Here is a 19474-nt window from a genome sequence, read left to right on the forward strand (position 1 = left end):
GACGAGACATTTGCAGCGTATCTCAGCCTCACAGCCTCATCATTTGTTCTGCAGCCCGGTTCTGCCTCCCAGCAGCCCTTTCGGGTGGAGAACCGGGGTTGTAGATCTTGAGAACGAGCCCACAGCTCCTGTGACATGGAGCTGGTCACGTGACGATCACATTCATGTCGTGGTGGCAGTTTTTCATTTCCAAGGCTGGCTTCAAGCAGGAAGGCAGAAAATCTCTAAATGAAAAACATGATTGATGTCTGCTATTCATAGTTTCCAATTAGCTCACCCCTCTACTTTGCCATCCATACACACACACACACACACACACACACACACAGTATATATATCCTGCATTTGGATGAGAGTTCCTCCATTGAAATTCAATTTTAAAATGCTTGTTTTGTTTGTTTTTTTTGCTATAACAAACTTCTTTGCTTTAACAATTTCACAATAAAGTGTTTTGCATGACAGCACAGCACCGTTCCAACATTACAATTCATTACTACATCATATTTTATTAAGACTCATACGTGATTATTTTCTCCCTTCCGGTCTCTGCTGTTCTCTTCACAGTCCTGAAACGAGGCAAAGCCAAGAAAGGTAAAAACGACCTGATCGGTGCTGAGGAGGGCGAGGACCCTTTTGCTGACATCTCCTCTGTTGGTAAATCTTGCATCTTTTTATCCACAGCCTCCAGCAGACCACCTTTGACCTTCACATGCTGTCTGTCCACACAGTCGACCTTTACAATAAGAGCCGCTGTAAAAAGCCTGTCTTCCACACTGAACATAACCACTGAACATGTCCTCTGACTCTCTGGTCCCCATTTGTCAGATTAGTGTGTCACGTCATCTCAACACTATAAAACATGGTGTTAAATATCTCACACAAACTTCACCATGTACATTATTAACTCAGATTTAGCACCATGCAGATCTGGAGACCTAAAACTGTTTCTCCTGGCTGTGGAAGTATATCACCTTGAGGGAAAAGAGGTATAATTAACTTTCCCTAATTAGACTGTAAAATTAAAATGGCAAGAGAATCACCTGCAGCATATTAAAATTAGACTTTTTAATATTAATGGACTTAACAGTCCCACACAAAGACAACATGTAATTGCTTGTCTGTGGGTTGGAAATAAACAGAAGCATGGTAATTGAAACCATTTTGTTGCCTTCAATTTAAAAATGCTACTTTTTTCAGACTCTCTCATCTCATGATTGTTTTCCATCAAATTAAGTGCCAAGGGAATAGGTGCACTGCACAATCAAATGTGGTCTCATCTCGCTTGCTTCACACATTACGCCTGCAGTTCTGCTGCACGACATAGAGATATTAGGTACATATTTTTTTTAATGAGCAGCTGCAAGTAAAATTCAAGGAGTGTTCAGGTGTTTTTTTTACGCTTTTATTTCTGTCCCTCAGGTAAATGTTGTTGGCAGTTTATAGTCTTTATCTCAAACATCTTTTTCTGTGCATATTCACAGATGTGAAGTGGATTAGATTCCTACCCAACTATAGTGTCTCAAAAACCTTTATTTCTTGTCACTGGTAGTAGCACACTCCAGACACAAATACATGTAGGTGTTGCCAACTAATTTGTGCAGTGTACGTGACCCGAGGCACAAGTGCAATCCTGCTGCAACTCAGGAAAACTGAAAGAAAAAGAAGACGAATGCATCATTGTTAGGAGGAATAAAGCATCAACAGCTGGAAATGGGTAAACAAGTCCCAAAAAAGCCCCAGCTCAGTCTGGTTTTACTGGGAGTTAGATGCTGGAACTGTTTCTTGGCTGGAAGGATGGCAGACGGTCACCATGCCAGTGAGAAAAACTTTTAACTCCCTGTGAAACTACAGCCGGTTACGGGAGCTGCTGTTAGGCTTTTTTGTAAATCTCTGGACAGAGCCAGGCCAGCTGTTTAGCCCTGTTTCAGGTCTTTATACTAAGCTCAGGTAAGCGGCTGCTGGCTCTAGCTTCGTATTCACCATACGGACATGCGAGTGGTACTAATGTTCTCATCTAACTCTCAGCAAGAAAGTTTGAGAAAGTAACTTCCTTAATAAGAAAACTAAGGAAGTATTTCCCCAAAAGTTGAACACACTCTGTGACGTCACTGTTCTGGCTACAGGTGCGTAAAAAAACAAACCCAGCTGCATCCGTCAGTGATGCTGGGTGTGGTCAAAGGTAAAACAAAATGTAAAACTGATAAATCAACACACATGAAGGGGTTAGATCAAAAATGGCTTTTTTGTGCCTGCAGTCACAATAAAAAGTAGCCCGAGCAAGCGGGAAAGCAAATGTAGTTTCAAATTCTCGATTAGAGAGGCGATGATGGGGATGTTGCTCATCATGGCAGTAGGAAGAAGACAAAACAAACACACACACACACACACACACACACACACAGTGATTCACTTTGTAAACTGGGAAGCTGACAAATATTTAACCTGTACACTCATACATTTCCTCTCTTCCCCTCGCCTCTTCGTCATTGCCTCCAGCTCCGCCTGGATCTCCGTTTGGTCGAGCCAGCGTGAAAAGCGGCAGCAAGATGGACAGCTCGTCTTACTTCCGTCGTAAGGAGAAGAGGATCCGCTTCTTCATCCGCCGCATGGTGAAGGCTCAGAGCTTCTACTGGATCGTCCTGTGTCTGGTGGGACTCAACACTCTGTGTGTGGCCATAGTTCACTATGACCAACCTGAGTGGCTTACGAGGGCCCTCTGTAAGTCACACATACAAATGCGCAACATACTCACAGACACTCACTGATATCGATGGTATATCAAACTAGTTCCTCTTGGTTTTGTTACCCTGGCCACGTGGTAAACAGACGCAGCAGAGTTCGTGTTCCTGGGTTTGTTCCTGACTGAGATGACCTTGAAGATGTACGGACTCGGAGTGCGGAACTATTTCCATTCCTCCTTTAACTGCTTCGATTTTGGGGTAAGTCGCTGTCAGCAGTTCCACTCGGGTAGATACTAAACACTAACCAGCGGTGCCTGTTCTGTTTGGTTCAGGGCGAGATTTGATTAATATTAAATTGTTTTAAATGGCTTGTTGAAACAGAGCCAAACAGATGATGACTGATGACCCTCTGCTCTTCTCTCCAGGTGATTGTGGGAAGTATTTTTGAGGTGATCTGGGACATGATTAAACCAGGAGCATCATTTGGCATCAGTGTGCTGAGAGCCCTGCGACTGCTCAGGATATTCAAAGTCACCAAGTGAGTAGACATCCGACAACACACACACATGAAACTACAGACAAAAAGCACAACAGGATTTAGTCAGAAAAGCTTGTTATCATTTTTCACACATCTCTTAACAGTCAGCCTTTCAACATAATACCAGATTTTTGGGCTCTTTATGACCTGTCATGATTGTTTTAGCCTGTAAATTTTCCTCTCAGTGACATAAATCAGACAGGAACACACAGTTCATTCACACACTGCTGCGATCAAAGCTGAACTCTCCACTGATATCAGTAGCGCCGATGACCACATAACTGTTCATGTTACAGGTGAAAATGTGGGTTCAGTTGAAGCTTTCAACTACATCAGATAATAATAGAGTACTACAAGTTCAGACTTGTGTACTTCGGAGTCTGAATTTGGCAAGTTTAACTTTGTAGTCCAAGCTCCCAAGGAAGCAGCGTGACTGATTTGCAGTTGGAGCAGCAGAGATGACTGTTGAGTCGGTCCTCACATCTCTGAAAGCGTCATAACGAATTTTCCAATAGGCGTCAACCATTTGTATGAAATTTAAATGGTTACTTTATCGCCTGAAAAATGTCAGGCTAGTGACCTAATAACAGTCACAGGATGAAAGTTATGACAGCTACGAGCCTGTCTTAACTTTGTCCGCCGTTGCCACTTGTTGACATGAAATGCATTCTGGGATTGCTCTGTAAGTTAGCTCTGAGGCTATCCTCAACAAAAAAGGCAGAGCAAAACACTTTGATTGCCGACACAAGATGACGAGAACACAGATCGAAAAATCCACTTCTTTTTACATTACCCAAAGCATGATGGGAGCTGTAGTCCCAAAATTCTATGAAGATTTTTTTGATCATTTCACAGTAGATTTTTTAGAGAACCAATGCTCAGAGCGTGGACATGGTTGTTATATCTCTTCTTTAGTTTATTCATTGATGAAGTATTTTACTAATGTGTATGTTACAGGCAAAAACCTTGTAACATTTTTCATAACGTGTTGTAGAGAATACCATTCTGTCTTCTACCAATAGCCTGAACTGTTATAAACATAACAACATATGATATGCCTTACAATGACAGTGCAGTAGCATTAAAAATTAAAGAAGTGAAAATCATGCAAGACTTAAAGCAAAAGTCACAGTTACTGTCATTCAGTGATCACTGTAACTGCAACTAATGAGCACATCTACATCAAAAACCCAGAGTACTTGATCAAATCTGTGTGAATCGTTTTAAAACTACATTTTGTAGATATGAGGTTTTTATGTTACACTGGTGTCACTTTTGTCTTAATTCCTGTCTTTCTGAACTGAAAATCCTGTTAGAGTTTGATGGAAATCCTTTTATTTCATTAGATTAGCTGTAATCCCGTGATTCAGTGAAACTGGCAGCTGTAGACCCTGACGCATTGATTTGTTTTATGCTACCCACAGCTGTTCCTGCCAGTGTGGTCCCTCTTTCCTCCTCTTTCTGCTTCTTTCTCTCTTTTCTTGAGCTTTGTTGTGTTATTCTGTGGTATTTTGTGTCCCCATCCATCATGTCTCTGAGCCTCCCTCTGTGTGTTTGCTGCTTTCTCTCAGATACTGGAACTCGTTGAGGAACCTCGTGGTTTCCCTCCTCAATTCCATGAAGTCCATCATCAGCTTGCTCTTCCTCCTCTTTCTCTTCATCGTGGTCTTTGCCCTGCTCGGCATGCAGCTCTTTGGAGGACAGTGAGTACACTCTCTAACCTGTCCTGCTGTCTGACCGCTCTTTCCTTCTATGTCCATCCATCCACAAGTCATCACCGACACATATGTATACACACACACACACACACACACACACACACACACACACACACACACACACACACACACACACACAAAACCTCTCCTCTCCTGATTCTCTCTGTGTGTGTGATCCCTGGCCAGCGTGGCGGTGGTGACAGACGTGTTGACGCAGCAGGTAGCTGGCACAGAAGCAGCACTGACTGCAGCCCTTTGATATCACTCTCAGCAGGAGGCCCATGTTTTCTAATGACAGGAACACCTCATGATTCTGGGCTGGCTGCAGTTTATCAAAGGCCTGCCATCCAGCCCCATCTGACTCAACTCATACACACACATTGTACTCTCTCTCTCTCCTCATCACCCCACATCACACAGACACTGTAGGGCCAAGGAGGTTGATCACATGATTGCTTTTTGTGCTTTTAAATTTTTCACTATATTACATATATTAATTATAATATCTGTGCTGTTAGTGCCGTAGTTTACAGCCGATTGGTGTATCTTAGCCCTGTGAGGTCTGAGCTAACTTTGGCAGCTTTGCTCTGTTCAGTAGGAAAGAAATTTTATAGCTAAAAGTCCCTAAAGGATAATTTGGGTTTATTTAAACTTGGATCGTGTTTTCTCAGTCGATTATGAAAACATTAAACTCAACAAAGGATATTTTAGTGCTGAGATCTGTGAAGACAAACAACACAGCTCCAATGAAGTCCTGCAGGACGAGAAACATGAGCAGGCGTCGTACACAAGCTAAGAGTTTATCTGCAGTTTATCTATCTACACCACTTTATTTGAAGGTAAAACTGAAAGCTTGCACATTTCAGATGTTTGCAATAAACCTTAATTGCAAAGGAAAACTGAGTGTGCATGGCCACGATGAGCACAGTAGGTCAAAGCTGAACCAAGAAGTCAGGCCATAGATTTTTAAGGATGTTTACAAAACACTAACTGGGTAATAGTTTTTCAGCTTGTCTTTGTTTCCAAATAAGTTTAATCCACTTTTTTCTTTTTTTTGAACAACTTGTCTGATGTTCTTACTTTGCATGTTTCTTGCCCCCTTTGATTTATTTTTATTTATTACTTTATACTTAGTTATTATTATGTCGCCTTTTCCCAGATTTTAGCGTTTCACTTTATGAGGACACAATGTCGACATTGCCGCTTTCTTCACTCTTTCCTCTTGGGTTTAATGGGTAACATTTAGAGTAAAATAGGATAAATAACACTTGATGAGTACACAATGAGAACTTAGCGTACTTGTCTCATCTTGTGCTTCATAGGTCACATTTAGATACAGTGTTATTACTAATAGAAATAACACAATCCATGAAAATAAGATCCAAGTTGTAATAAACCAGAATTATCTTTTAAACATATATTAAAAACTGAGTGGAAAATTTGTGGAATAATTTGAGATTGAATGGAAAATAAACACTACAGCACTGGTCATTGACCTATGACCTCTGTTTCTGTTTTCCTGACAAGTGACCTCAAAGGCCAAGGAGCAAGTAGTTCAGCATTATTATAACATCGCAAAGGGAGGATGTCGGAGTTGATGGTTGTGCATACAGAGTGTCTGACTTTGACACCGGAGACCGCTGTTCAAATCCCGTCTCCATGATCATTGCTTAACCCTAACCAAGTAGTTCAAGTCCACTAATCTCAACCGTGTCTTAACCGCAGAGGTACCAACTTGATGTCTTTGAAGCAGCAGGCTGTTGCCATGGTGGCAAGTCTTACATCAGTCTGCGCCATCATTAGCATCGCATCAGTCTCTGGTGATGGACAAGTGTGAGATGAGTCTGACGTCCACATGGTGCTTCCAGCCAGCCGAGCACATCAGGCTGAGCACATTGTTCTCTGCAAAGAACGTCTGCTGTAACATTCAAGCTCATTTGCTTCTAAAAATGTACCAAAGGTGTCAAATAATTTCAGATTTTTCTGGAGCTAAATATCAAGCGTCATTAAACAGACAATCTGCCACACATGTATTTACAGATAATGTCGCTTCACGTTTCAGAAAGTGTTGAATGATATCAAAACCAAAGCAAACACCCGTTCCTCAGGCAGACGATGACAGTTGTTTAATGTAAAATAGGTTTTCAGCTTGTTAAGAACAAGAGAAAATGCTTTTTTATACCCAGACTTTATTTTTGGCTCAGAAATTATGTTCCTCCCTCTCCAAACACCTAAAGTAATCTCATGGTAAAATTGAGAGAATTGAAAGATAAACAGCTTGAGGCAGAGGAGCGTCTCCCCGCTGAGACTCACAGGACATCACCGACTGTTTGGACAAAAATATGTGATAAGCTCAAAGGAAATGTGCAGGATTTACTGTAATAGAATAAGGAATTTTACTGGTTGCTGCATTGTAGCTTCCAGTTTTTAGACCTTTGTTGATTAACTCTGACTTGTCAGAGATGGCATTTCATATTTTCAGCTCAGGTCTTCTTTAGTGTGTAGACTGAGTGAGTGTCCGACCTCTTGGTTGGCAGCCAGTTTACCTTCCATTTGACACTGTTGTTTTGGACTGTTTATGACATTTAATTTAATCTTTAATAAATATAATCATTGGTCAGTCCATCCAGGAATCCCTCAAAACTGTAATGCGAATTCAACAAATCCCCGTAATTTACATGAATCTTCCCTGCAAGTATTCGGTGAAACTGTCATTTTCTTCAGTTGCTTAAGATTTTGCGTAAAAAATGAAATTCGTAAGCACTTTTACAAAAATCGATCATCTGGTCTTTGCTTCCCCAGAACCTGTCTTCTCAGGCAGTAGTTACTCTCAGTCTATGTGTAACTATGGTAACCTTATAAACTGAATACAGTTTAAAAGAAATCATATGAAACGTCCTGGCTAGTTAACTGCACAGGTTAACAACAGAAATGCTTTAAATTCCGAACAAATTTCTGCTCTATAAGCCAAAAATCAATATAATTTTCAATTACATACAATTATTAAACAATGTTTATTGCAAAATAGGTGTTTTAAAATTTTAGTGCAATCACTGGACAAGCTGTTTCATCCATTTTGACGAGTTGCAGCCTCAGTATCTACAGTGGTCTCCCTCTTTGTATTCAGCCCCATTTCTCATTCAGTAAAAGCCTGTTTCATTTCTTGACTTCTCAGAAAGCTGCAGTATGCTCCGTGTGTTCTGTTTCATTCCCAACGCTCTGCAGTCCCACCATCCCATTTCTTTTCTCCATCATTATTATTATTATACAGCTGTTATCTTCAGTCCACTTGTACATGCTTGTGTGTTCTCAGAGATATGTGTTGCAGTTACTTATACAATGCAAACCTGCTGCTATTGTCTGAAGGATGCAGGGGTGAGGGCAGGAGCTTGTGGGGGAGTTTGGCCTCACATGACTCTTGTTTTCAGGATTGATTTAATGAAGTCCCTGTGGGTGCTGCGTGGAAGCCAAGCAGCACGCTTCCAATCCCTATTATCAGAGTAAACAGAGGTCGGCACACACAGTCGCAGCAGCAAACCACCACCGCTGCTCCCTGCGCTGGGCCCGCTAATCCTCATGGAAGGAGGGATGGATGGAGGGAGAGGTGTGGGAGAGAGGAAGGGAGGATGGGGTGCAGGCAGGGAAGGGGGAAGGAAGAAAGGAAGGAAAGGAGGGAAAAGAATGAGGCTGAGGTGCAATCTAGAAAGTGATGGAGGGATGAGCAATGAGTGGAGAGAGGGGTGGGTGGTAGAGGATGCAGTAATGAGACAGAGAAGGACAAAGGTAGAAGGAGAGGAGCATGGGGAGAGAGAATATGATGACATACCAAGGGACAAAAAGCTTATTGAATTAGTTGCTCCTCCCCCCTCTCCTCCAGCTCTCTTCCCTCCATCCGTCACTCCCTCCTGCCCCACGTCTCCCTCATGCATGTACAGTACATATTAGAGCCAGACCGATACATGCAGGCTGATATTATCAGCCGATATTTGGTTTCACAGATTCACCACATGGCCAAAAGTATGAGGACACTCTACCGTTACACCCACGTGTGATTGCTGAACATCTCATTCCAAAACCATGCCCATCATCTGCTGATGTAAGAGCCTCCATTTCTCTGGGAAGACTGCGTGCAGGGATTTGATCCCAGTCAGCCACCGACACTCATTAGTGTGGTCTAACACCAGTGGGTGATTAGGTCTGGCTCACAGTTGGTGTTCCAGTTCATCCCAAAGGTGTGAGATGGGTTTCAGGTCGGGGCCAGTCGAGTTCTCCCACATCAAACTGGGGAAACCGTTTCATTATGGACCTGGTTTTGTGCACAGTCATGTTGAAACAGGAAAGGGCCAAACACAAACACAAACTGTAACCGCAACGTTGGAAGCACACTATTGTCTAAAATGTTATTGTATGATGTAGCATTAAGATTTCCCTTATCTGGAACTAAGGGACCTCCACCATGACAAACAACCTTAGACAAAATGTACACAATTATGTACCTGTCCACATACTTTTGGCTATATCATGTATATCAGTATATATCAGCATGTTGTCCCAGAAACAAAAATCAATGGTAGAGCAGCACTAAATGTTTCACTGGCAGTATTTTGATATATGTTTGGTATTTTTTCTCAATCAACTTGATTACAACTTGGTTTTTGTTGTAGTTATTAAAATCACTATAACGTTCCTTTTTGAGTTTACTGTTAACTGTCAAATACTGAATAAAACTGTCAACTGTAAAATATTTTACATAATTATGTCCTCATCACAAAATGTTTTTGTTTCGTGTCTTCTAAAGCTATTAAAACCAATATTGGTATCACCCTCAAAAAAAACTGAATCGGTCAGGATCTAGTACACACATACACACACACACACACACACACACACACACACACACACACACACACACACACACACACAAACATATCAAAGGATCTGCTCTGAGAAGGAGAAACCAGCTGTCATTTGTGCAGACGGTCACTGTGGTAACTGTGCTCCACATCCTCTCTTTAACTCCCCTGTTGCACCTCTTCACAATAACAACTAATTTTGTGGTAGAATTTCAATGAATGTCACATTTTCATGTCCTTGAAGTGAACAATACTGAAGTGAGATAAGACAGAGATGATAAGTGATGTCAAGATAATGTTGCATGAAAGGCAAACATTTAAATCGCTGAATTTGAAGCAGGTGAAATCCCCAGCATCTGTTTTCACACATTTAAAGAAACGCATACGCATCATAATGTAACTGTCTTCAATGTTTTTTTTTTCTCCATCTGTCACAACAACACGCATCTGAAATACCTTGTACATTGCACTCAAACTTGTCTTCAGTGTTGCCTCGGTTTGTAATACGTCCTTCTTCTGTCCAACCCAAAAGTACCGAAAGTATTTCTTTTCTTTTCTTTTTTCTATGAACTGACACTTGACACTTGAAATGATGACTGCTCAGCAGTGTAGGTTATTTTCAGTTGAATGACAAACCCATCCTTATGCATCTCTGTGTCATTCTCTCATTGTCTTCTTCAGTTTCAAGACCACGGATTCAGGTTTTGGCAGGTTTGTTGGGTCATTTGGGGGCTTTCTGCAAACACCTAGATCCTTTGTGTAGAAAATGTGCATGTGTGATAAAAGTAGTGATGGCATTAAGCTGGACCCTTCTGTTTACTCTCAACAGAAACCACAACATGTTAACACTTAATATTTCCATATCTGTGCTATTGTAACTGTTGTGAACTCACTAGTGTTAGGGTCAGATAGCTGAATCCACTTTGGATCCAGTTAGACTGAATACTCTGATTCATTGACCTTTGAGGCCAAATCTCTATTGTCTTTTATTTACTCATTTTTGTTAGCTGTAGAAGTTAGTTAAAAGAGATGAAAAGATTGACAAATAGTGACAAAAATTTTTAATTGTAAAGACCAAATCTTCCATCATTTGTTCTTAATCTGTTTTTTCCATCATTGTGTTTTCTGTCATTTTGTCTTTTCCCCGTGTTGAAGTGTGTTTCCATGCAGGAGTGCTTTTGTGTTGAGCCCAAAACATACTGGCACTGTGGGGGGTGCGTGTTTAAACCCACTTCACACAGCTGTAGTTTTGAGACATTGAACCATCGACACTCCAGAAGAGCGACACTTTCTGTTTTTTTTTCAGACTAGCTCCCCTGCTTGGCATATCCAGGCTATACCTTGTCAGCTGATAGCATCTCTTCTTCTGTGGTGTTGTAGCTGTCACAGTGGACAAGGAGAGACTCAAATACCCAGATCCCTACAACTGACAGTCTCAGTATTATAAAGGTATTTTTAAAACAGACCTTTCCTTGTGAGCAGACGTTGGCTCTGGAGGTGAGGAATCAAATCAAAAAGGAGAGAATTCCTGAAGCTAGACATCACACCAGTTTGACTTTATTTCCGTTATATTAGATTGTAAACATGCTGTGTGGATTTGTGGACGTACAGCATCGCCGTTCCTTCAATTGTGCATATGACGGGTGTCAAATAATGCAGAGACACGCAGAGACAGTGTGTTTTGGACTTGAAAGTTGGAGCCGTGGCTCCCTGGTGACTGGTGTTTCCTGCTGCTGCATGTCTCTCTCCCTCTCCTTCTGTGTCATGCATTATCGATACAAGACAGCTCCCTTCATCTATGAATATGCTGTTCTCTACCTGAAGCTGTGAAGAAATCTGAAAAACCCACTTGTGTACTCGTGTTGTACTTCTATCTTTGTGAAGACCTGGTTCTCGCTTTATTCATTCAAAGGGCTGTTTGAGTGTTAGGAGTTGGGTTTTAGAGTTAAAGGTCCCATGTTTTCCATTTTTCCAGTGCTTTATTTGAAGTGTTGATCCATAAGAAGATATATTTGTGGTTTTAAGAACCAAAAACCATCTCAGTGTAGTTTCACATCTCCTCTCTCAGGCTTCTCTCTGGAGCTCTAGTAACAACAGGTCGGTGAGCCAATCAGAAGAGAGGAGGCTCTGAGCCTCTCTTCTGATTGATAAACAAAAAAGATATGGACATCTGACTCTCTACAATATGGGATTTTTAAGGTTAGAATTGGGTCCACGTTAGAGTTATGACCTGGTTTTTTCCGTCATACACATATAATGATAGAAATAATAGACATAACAACAAAAATCAGATCCAAGTTGTATTGAGCTAGATGTAACCTTGAAGGTCAGTGTTAGAGGCAAGGAATTGCATTGTGCCAATGAAGGTCGTCACAAGCATAGAAGTGCAAATGTATGTGTGTGTGTGTGTGTGTGCATTGTGATGGAACAGTAGACAATGAAAGTGTTACAGACAAGGAGAAACAGAAGAAAAGCAGCTGTGACTCAAGTGTGAATGTGTCTGTCTCTGTGCTGTGTCATGTTTCTCTTGAACAGAAACATGTATTGTTGATTAGACGGTTCAGCAACAAGCTCCTAATATTATTAATCCACATACTTTTTTCCAAATTTTCAAATTTTAATCCTGACCTTTAAAATAATGACATTTCTGTATCCTCTCCTGAAGTGCAGGTAGAAGCCATTAAGATCTGACTGGGGCAACATTTTATGTTGTATTTTTGTCTTTTCTCTCTTTGTAATGATGTTGTTTTCATTCTGATTCTTTTAGGTTTAACTTTGAAGATGAGACGCCAACAACAAACTTTGATACGTTCCCAGCAGCCATCCTCACAGTGTTCCAGGTAAGGACCCCCCCGACACACACCTGCACAGTCACACTAACACACACACACACACACACACACACAGACGGAGACACACAAGGTTCAGAAGTGTTCACTTCACACTTTCTGAATAAATGAGAGAATATGGACTTTATGGAAAAAGAAAGACTGTTATCAGTCATTTTAATTAAGGGAAATGACTGGTCTGTGTACCTTCTGTCCCCTAATGAGCTCGTTGATAATCCTTCAATTAGTCTATGCTCATAACCCTTCACTCTGTAAAGTAATTTAATTCTGCAGTCTGTGAGATTTGCAGGGGCTTTTCCCCTGGCACCGCTCTGACTCTCTTGTCTTCCTCAGATTCTGACTGGCGAAGACTGGAACGCCGTGATGTACCACGGGATCGAGTCTCAAGGAGGCGTTCGCCGCGGCATGTTCTCTTCAGTCTACTTCATCGTCCTCACACTGTTTGGAAACTGTATCCTCTTTGACATCTCGTAATTAAAACTGAGATGTACGTGAGAGAGCCAGGAGGAGCGAGTGACGACGTGAAAATGGTTCACGTGGTTAAAAATGGTTTTAATTCTTTGCGGGTGTGATCATCAGCTGAGTGTTGTTCATGAAACAGTGTCCATGAACAGCACTCTCAAAATCAAGCGTCTTTCACGTTGCAACTTTTAATATTCAGACCTTAAATCCTCAAAACTCGGGTAGAATCACAAACTAAAGCCCCACTACAGGCCGATGAACAAACCCCATTAAAATGAGGTACTGAACAGAACAAACAACATAGTGACAGGTTTGCCGTTCCTTGTGCCTTATCATTTGCGGAGATAAAAATGTTTTCTTGAGGGAGCTTTGAGGGGAAAGATCATAGAGTCATTAAAATCAAAACAGGTTTTCTTCCTGGGAGCATGAATGTGCTCACGGCAGTCTTCCCGTTACATCATGGGGTGCAGTGTCCTTTGTGCAAGGTGGACATTTTGGCCACAGGGTCGCATTAATAGGACGTTTATTTAGAATACAAAATTAAAAAGGTTCATTCTCTGGTGAGCATAAATGTGTTCAGCAGCAATAATGTTCCAAGAATTTATCTTTTCTTCCATCAATTCACCAACTACACGTTCTGTTGACTTATGATTCTCTTAAAGGCGTGGAAAAAATATTTTGCTAATCTTTTTGGGCGCTTGAGAATATAACTCCAATGCCATCTGGGACTGTAAATGAGTCACATATCTTAACAGCTGAGTGGAGGCCGTTGTCAAGACTAAGATATTGTCCTGACTCTGACAGACAGGCTGACGGAGTGACCGAATCGTTAGTAGCCCTTGCTCCTAGTGTGGTGTTTCATCACAGGTCATGTACTGCCCATGTGTATTTTCTCCTGAGTCCTGCTGTCATTCAGACACCCTCCTGAATGTCTTCTTGGCCATTGCTGTCGATAATCTCGCCAACGCACAGGAGCTGACTAAGGTGGGCTTGGACAACCAATCCAGATGTTGCACTTGAAGACATTAATAACACATAAAAAAAATATAAATGTTGTTGTATTTTTTTCTACTTCCCAGTAAAACATGTCAAACCAGTGCCTGCCCAGCCCAGCATGTGCACATGTTATAATATGAATGTATTTATATGTCTTGGTTGTCTCTGGCCAAAGGATGAGGAGGAGCAGGAGGAGGCAGCCAATAAGAAGCTCGCACTGCAGAAGGCTTTGGAGGTGAAGGAAGTCAGCCCGATGTCGGCAGCCAACATCTCGATCGCTGCGTAAGTTTCCAAGAATCTCCTTCCTCTGACAGCAGCACTGTTTAGTCGCGTACCGGAGATAAATGTCAGTGTGACGTCCCTCTGTATGTTCTTCCCTGTTAGTCTCTAATGTCTATGTCTACTGTGTTTGATCTGTGTACGTTCTGGACTTCTCCTCATCCACTGTGAGAGTGCTCCTGCGGCGCTGCCTTGTTTATAACACCCCACGTTTCCCTTCTTCACAAGGAGAGGCAATTAAGGAAGCTTCAATCGACAATACATGCTAGTTCCTGCCAGCTGTTTCTATTTCATTCTTAGTTCCAGTCTTAGTACATGCTTTGCCCTTTTTAGTGGCAAAATGTGAGATAATGTTGCAGGATTCAATGGAGGTTTGAAAGTTCATGCGGAACCAGACAACAATATGATATTTCATGGCTTCATTGAACATCCTGAGCTTCGTTACATGCTGCAAAAAACAGTGTTTCATTTTCAGACGATTGTTCCAGGTCTGAACAAGCAAGTCATTGAAATGTGTCCAATGTCATTACTACAACAAAACAGCTCTCAGCTCATTTCAAGTGTCTTTTAATTATTTTCTAAGCGTAAACCTTGAGGATAATGAGGGGAGAATACAGCAAATACTCTGAACAAGGTCTACTAAGCCACCTCTAGTCCAATATATATATATGAACAGATGAATTATATGTAATATTTAAGGTACCGTTTGGAGTTTTTGACCAATAGTAAACTAGTGGCACTATGGAGAAATGTTTTTGCGGGCGGGCCAGCATGGATGTAAACAAAGCAGTATCTGACATTTAAAGAATTGGCTTTGCCAATGTTTTATGGGGAAGTAAATGCAGCATTGACAGGCCATGAGAATACGTACAGCATTTTGGAGAGTAAAACTGAATGTAAATATTACTGTAAAGAAAACTCTGCAGGGCACCTTTGATTCAGAACTAGTATGGATACCACCTTAACACAAATTAATAAACTTAATGAATCTATATATCTTCTTCATTACAGTTTCAAAATAAGAAAGCCATCACATATATACAGTATATATATCTTTTATTCCCTGGACTTATTTTGAAGGTTGAGAAGATGAGAGCTATTCATCGAAAACAGAGAGGAGCAGCAGAAGCTTGTGAGCAAGATACAAGAAAACCCTAATCTTCTCTGTCAGACGCTCCCATTTTCTCTAATGTGATAATGACAGGGATGTCTTCATGAACGCAGATATCTGCTGTCATGCTAAAACTTTTGACCCGCCCCCTCTCCACCACAAGCCTGTGACTGACAGGTCTGGGGTCTTGTGTCAACCAGGAAATTAATTGCGCCTCCAAATTCGACCTATTTTTAGAGCCTTGATGAACACTGAAATTATGAGTCCGTCAAGAGAAAGCTGCTGTGAAAACTGGAGCATTTTCATTCTTACCAGTGATTTATAGCTGCATTATGTAACACTGGAGGTTACAGTAAGCCTTTTTCTTTGATACTCATCTGCTCTGTTAATGTGGAACAAAAGCAATAATGCACACTGTCTGTGCGTGTTGCTCACATCAGATGGATTTCACTGATTGCGTGTTGTGTAACTCTGCACAGGCCTTTGTGTGATGTGCAGTTTCACACAGCCCTTTATCCATTTGACAAAGTGTTCATCCTCGATTCACACTGACTCCTTAATTGCCGTCCTCCTCACCAAGAAATAGGTTGGTCAGACTGTAGAAAATGATCAGCACTGGTTAGCTAACCCTTCCAGTCTTTCTCCTTTTTCACCGTCATTACTGTTATTATGTGAACCTGTACATTACTTTCAGTGTTCTCTGAATATTTTAATTTGTACATTGAACAGTGTGTTAACTAGTGAGTGAGCTCATAAGCAACTGCTTTTATTTTAAATTAACTGTTTTATGTGGATTCTGTGTGCTGTCTCAGAGAAACTCAGGGTTTCATTACAAATCACGACAGACTTTTGAGGAATAAAAAAAAATTGACATTGTAAAAAAGATTTTTTTTTTTACAATGTAAATATATTTAAAACTAAAAAAAAATTACTATTAAAGTATCATTTCAATAGCAATTTTTATATTTTATTGTTTTGGAATGAAACTCTGAATGTTTTTTCAGTTTCTGTTTTTTATTATTATAAAAATGTACCAGCTTCTGTTGCCGTTGTGTTATTGAAGTAGTTGCACAGATTAGTCCTTTAATGTGAAAGAGGAGGGGACAGGTGGACACACAGACTGACAGACAGTCCACCTGTCCCCTTCAGATTTGTGTCTCATTTTTTCTTTTGTTTTTGTTCTGCATGTACAGTTTTGTAAAGCAAAATCGAGATGCACTCTCTCGCAGGTCGTCCATCAACAGCATTCAGTCACCGTGAGTTATCACTCTCTGTTACAATATTCTCCTCCTCTCCTCTCCTCTCCTCCCCTCTCTTTGTCTCCTTCCATCCTCTCCTCTTCTGTTCCTGTTCTTGTATCCTGTTCTGGTTATCATCTGCTGTTCCCTCTATTTTCCTTGTTTCCTCTCCTCTTTGTGTCATCTCCTTTACCTTTCCCTCCCTTCCTTTCCCTTTTTGTCTCTCCTCTCTTCTCCTCTCCTCTCCTCTCCTCTCCTCTCCTCTCCTCTCCTCTCCGGAACTCCATAAAACTAAATTATAGTCTGTCATGTCTTCATTGCTGATAAAATGAAATGTATTATTTTGAAAAAAACAAAACAGAAAAACACACTTATATATAAATAGCATAAACACATACCACACTTAAAGCTATAAGGCCAGTGTGAGTGAACTTCTGAGTGTAAATCGCTGAGGCAGAAACACAGTTATGTCTCCCTCTGGCCTTTACCAACCATTGTGTACTTTGTTGACGGCTGCAGATCTTCAGCGTTGGCGCCTGCAGTAATTCATCTTTTGCACTGTGTTCTCTGATGTGAATCATTTGGGTAGAAATGTTTAATTTCTCTGAGCGTTGCTATCACCACGGGCACTTTGGCATTTCCAGTCTGTTAGTTATCGTAGGCCCCAGGACATCACTTTAAAAGACGATATGATCCAAGGCCAAAATTAAAGGCAACGTCCAGCTGTGAGTTTGCTCTCCTGCCCGGCAATCCGCTGTCTCCATCGATTAAAATGCAGATGGCCAGAGAGGCTTATTTAACATCTCACCTCACCGAGATAACACAAATTCATTACTAGAGATAACTTTCATTTCTTTGACATTGCCCTTCTTGTGTGTTTTTCAGTGTGTGCATGCGCTGTGTCAATATATCTCACAATGGGAATTCCTCCGTTCAGCGCTTCATCTCTCACTTTCCTTTCTGTATCAACACTACCTGTACATCTGTTGCTCACTTGTCTGTGGACACCTGTCCTGTGTCCTCTTGTGTCTTCTGTCTGTCTGTGTCCTCTGTCTTTTAGGAGTTATTCTCTCTGCTCCTCCCCCGCCCGACGAATCTTGAGGTACAGGTGACCAGATGGAACAAACTTAACTTACCCATAAAGCCCCATGTAAATAAATCATACTGTGCAGAAGCAGTATGCAATGCCTTCACACATGTCAGATGGAAAAATGAACACATCAAAGGATTTCTTTGATTGTGTTTTGGACTCTTGTAGAAAATCCCATGTTCAAAAAGACCATACTAAATACAGGAATGGCAATCACCCATAGCATGTTGGTCCTGCCTGCACCATTCACACATGACCTGGATCAAACAGATTATTTCTGTTTCACTTTAATTGCATGCCCCATTAGATCAGAGCTGCACATGACAAAACATGATATTCACAAAATATGAAGAAGGTAAACGTTAGGCACTTCTAACTTTGCCTGATAAAGACACATAGTGAATAGGAGTAAATAAAGACAATCACAAGCATGGTACTTCGTCTCTGCACTACTGTGCTTTCCATTGGCCCATAACACGGCCTCTCATGCACAGTGGATTTAACTCGTAGTTTAGTAGTTTTATTTGGGGATATAGACAAAATTCATCCTTTACTCTTTTTACTGTTTTTATTAACTTTAAGTAAAACAGGTACTGTGCAGTCATACAGTAGCAGTATCTTTATGCTGTGCTGACACATCAGCAGATATGCCGGCCTACTGCTGATTCTTCTGCAGAAAACACAAACATAAAGTAGCTGTAATTAGTGCCAGTACATCATTGTTTTTCACAGACTCTGTCGGCAGATTTTGGTTTTCTTCTGACACATTGTTACTGATTCTTGACATTTTGATGAGCACTGTGATTGGCTGGCACCATATCAATCGATATCAATATCAATTAAGCACTGTAAGTAAGTGGTCATGGAAGATTGTGGCCAGATTAAGTCTCATTTCTAAATTCTTTAAATGTTTAATTCAACTTGCTCCACCAGTTTTCATAGATTTTTTTTTAATCGGTTCAATTTAATCAATTAATCAATTAATGTTTATTGTTATGCACCAAAACACCAAAGCGAATTCCTCATATGTGAAAACCTACTTGGCAACAAACCTGATTGTGAGTCTGATCAGTAGGGAACTATAGGACAGCAGAGGCCTGTGGAGTGTGACTTGAAGTTCAGGAGACTTTCAGTCATTAATAGTGTCTTAAACAACATCTGTCACAACTGAACTAAGGCTTGAACCCAAATGCACGACTCCAAGACAAAGTACCAAAAGATATTTTAATAACAAAGTATCAAAGGAAAGTCACTCTAACAGAGGAATATATGTACAAAGTATCCAAATGAAAATCACTCTTTTGAGGAAAACCAAAAACTTGAGGTCACATGGAAAAGACAAAGTATCAAAGGAATGTACAGAAAGGCTATGGAAAAACATAACATAGAATTCAAGAAACCTGGCATGGGACAACGTGGCTGGCGTGGTTCTCTGGTAACAAGACAAGACGAACTGGCACAAAGGGAAACGCAGACTATATACACACACAAGGTAATGGGAAAGAGGTGGAAACAATCAGGGCGGGGCAGACAATCAGACCAGTGGGAAACACACAAGGGAAGGAGGAAGTTATCTGAAGTCACGAGACAGACAAAACTAAAGATAACTTAACATCTCTTCATGGAAATGGCAACATCAATTAGTTCCTTTTATTTTAA

At 40.9% G+C, this 19474-nt stretch overlaps 1 protein-coding gene across 7 annotated transcripts in view; it reads left to right on the top strand.

Moving 5' to 3' along the window:
- The window catches only part of cacna1bb (calcium channel, voltage-dependent, N type, alpha 1B subunit, b), a 170999-nt gene that overhangs the window by 96240 nt on the left and 55285 nt on the right, over positions 1-19474 (top strand). For 5 of the 7 annotated variants that reach the window (XR_008830252.1, XM_056402913.1, XM_056402910.1 and 2 more), the window contains exons 12-22: positions 565-654; positions 2497-2718; positions 2827-2939; positions 3107-3219; positions 4791-4922; positions 10472-10501; positions 12558-12630; positions 12973-13090; positions 14018-14085; positions 14273-14379; positions 16681-16743. Coding sequence is in view for 6 of the 7 variants with exons in the window: in XM_056402913.1 (XP_056258888.1) it covers positions 565-654; positions 2497-2718; positions 2827-2939; positions 3107-3219; positions 4791-4922; positions 10472-10501; positions 12558-12630; positions 12973-13090; positions 14018-14085; positions 14273-14379; positions 16681-16743 (1129 nt within the window). In the remaining variant the exon portion in view is untranslated. The remainder of the gene's footprint in view (positions 1-564; positions 655-2496; positions 2719-2826; positions 2940-3106; positions 3220-4790; positions 4923-10471; positions 10502-12557; positions 12631-12972; positions 13091-14017; positions 14086-14272; positions 14380-16680; positions 16744-19474) is intronic. The other 2 variants (XM_056402914.1, XM_056402911.1) reach the window with 1 other exon arrangement.

Source organism: Seriola aureovittata, chromosome 18, assembly GCF_021018895.1.
Source record: "Seriola aureovittata isolate HTS-2021-v1 ecotype China chromosome 18, ASM2101889v1, whole genome shotgun sequence".
NCBI lineage: Eukaryota > Metazoa > Chordata > Actinopteri > Carangiformes > Carangidae > Seriola > Seriola aureovittata.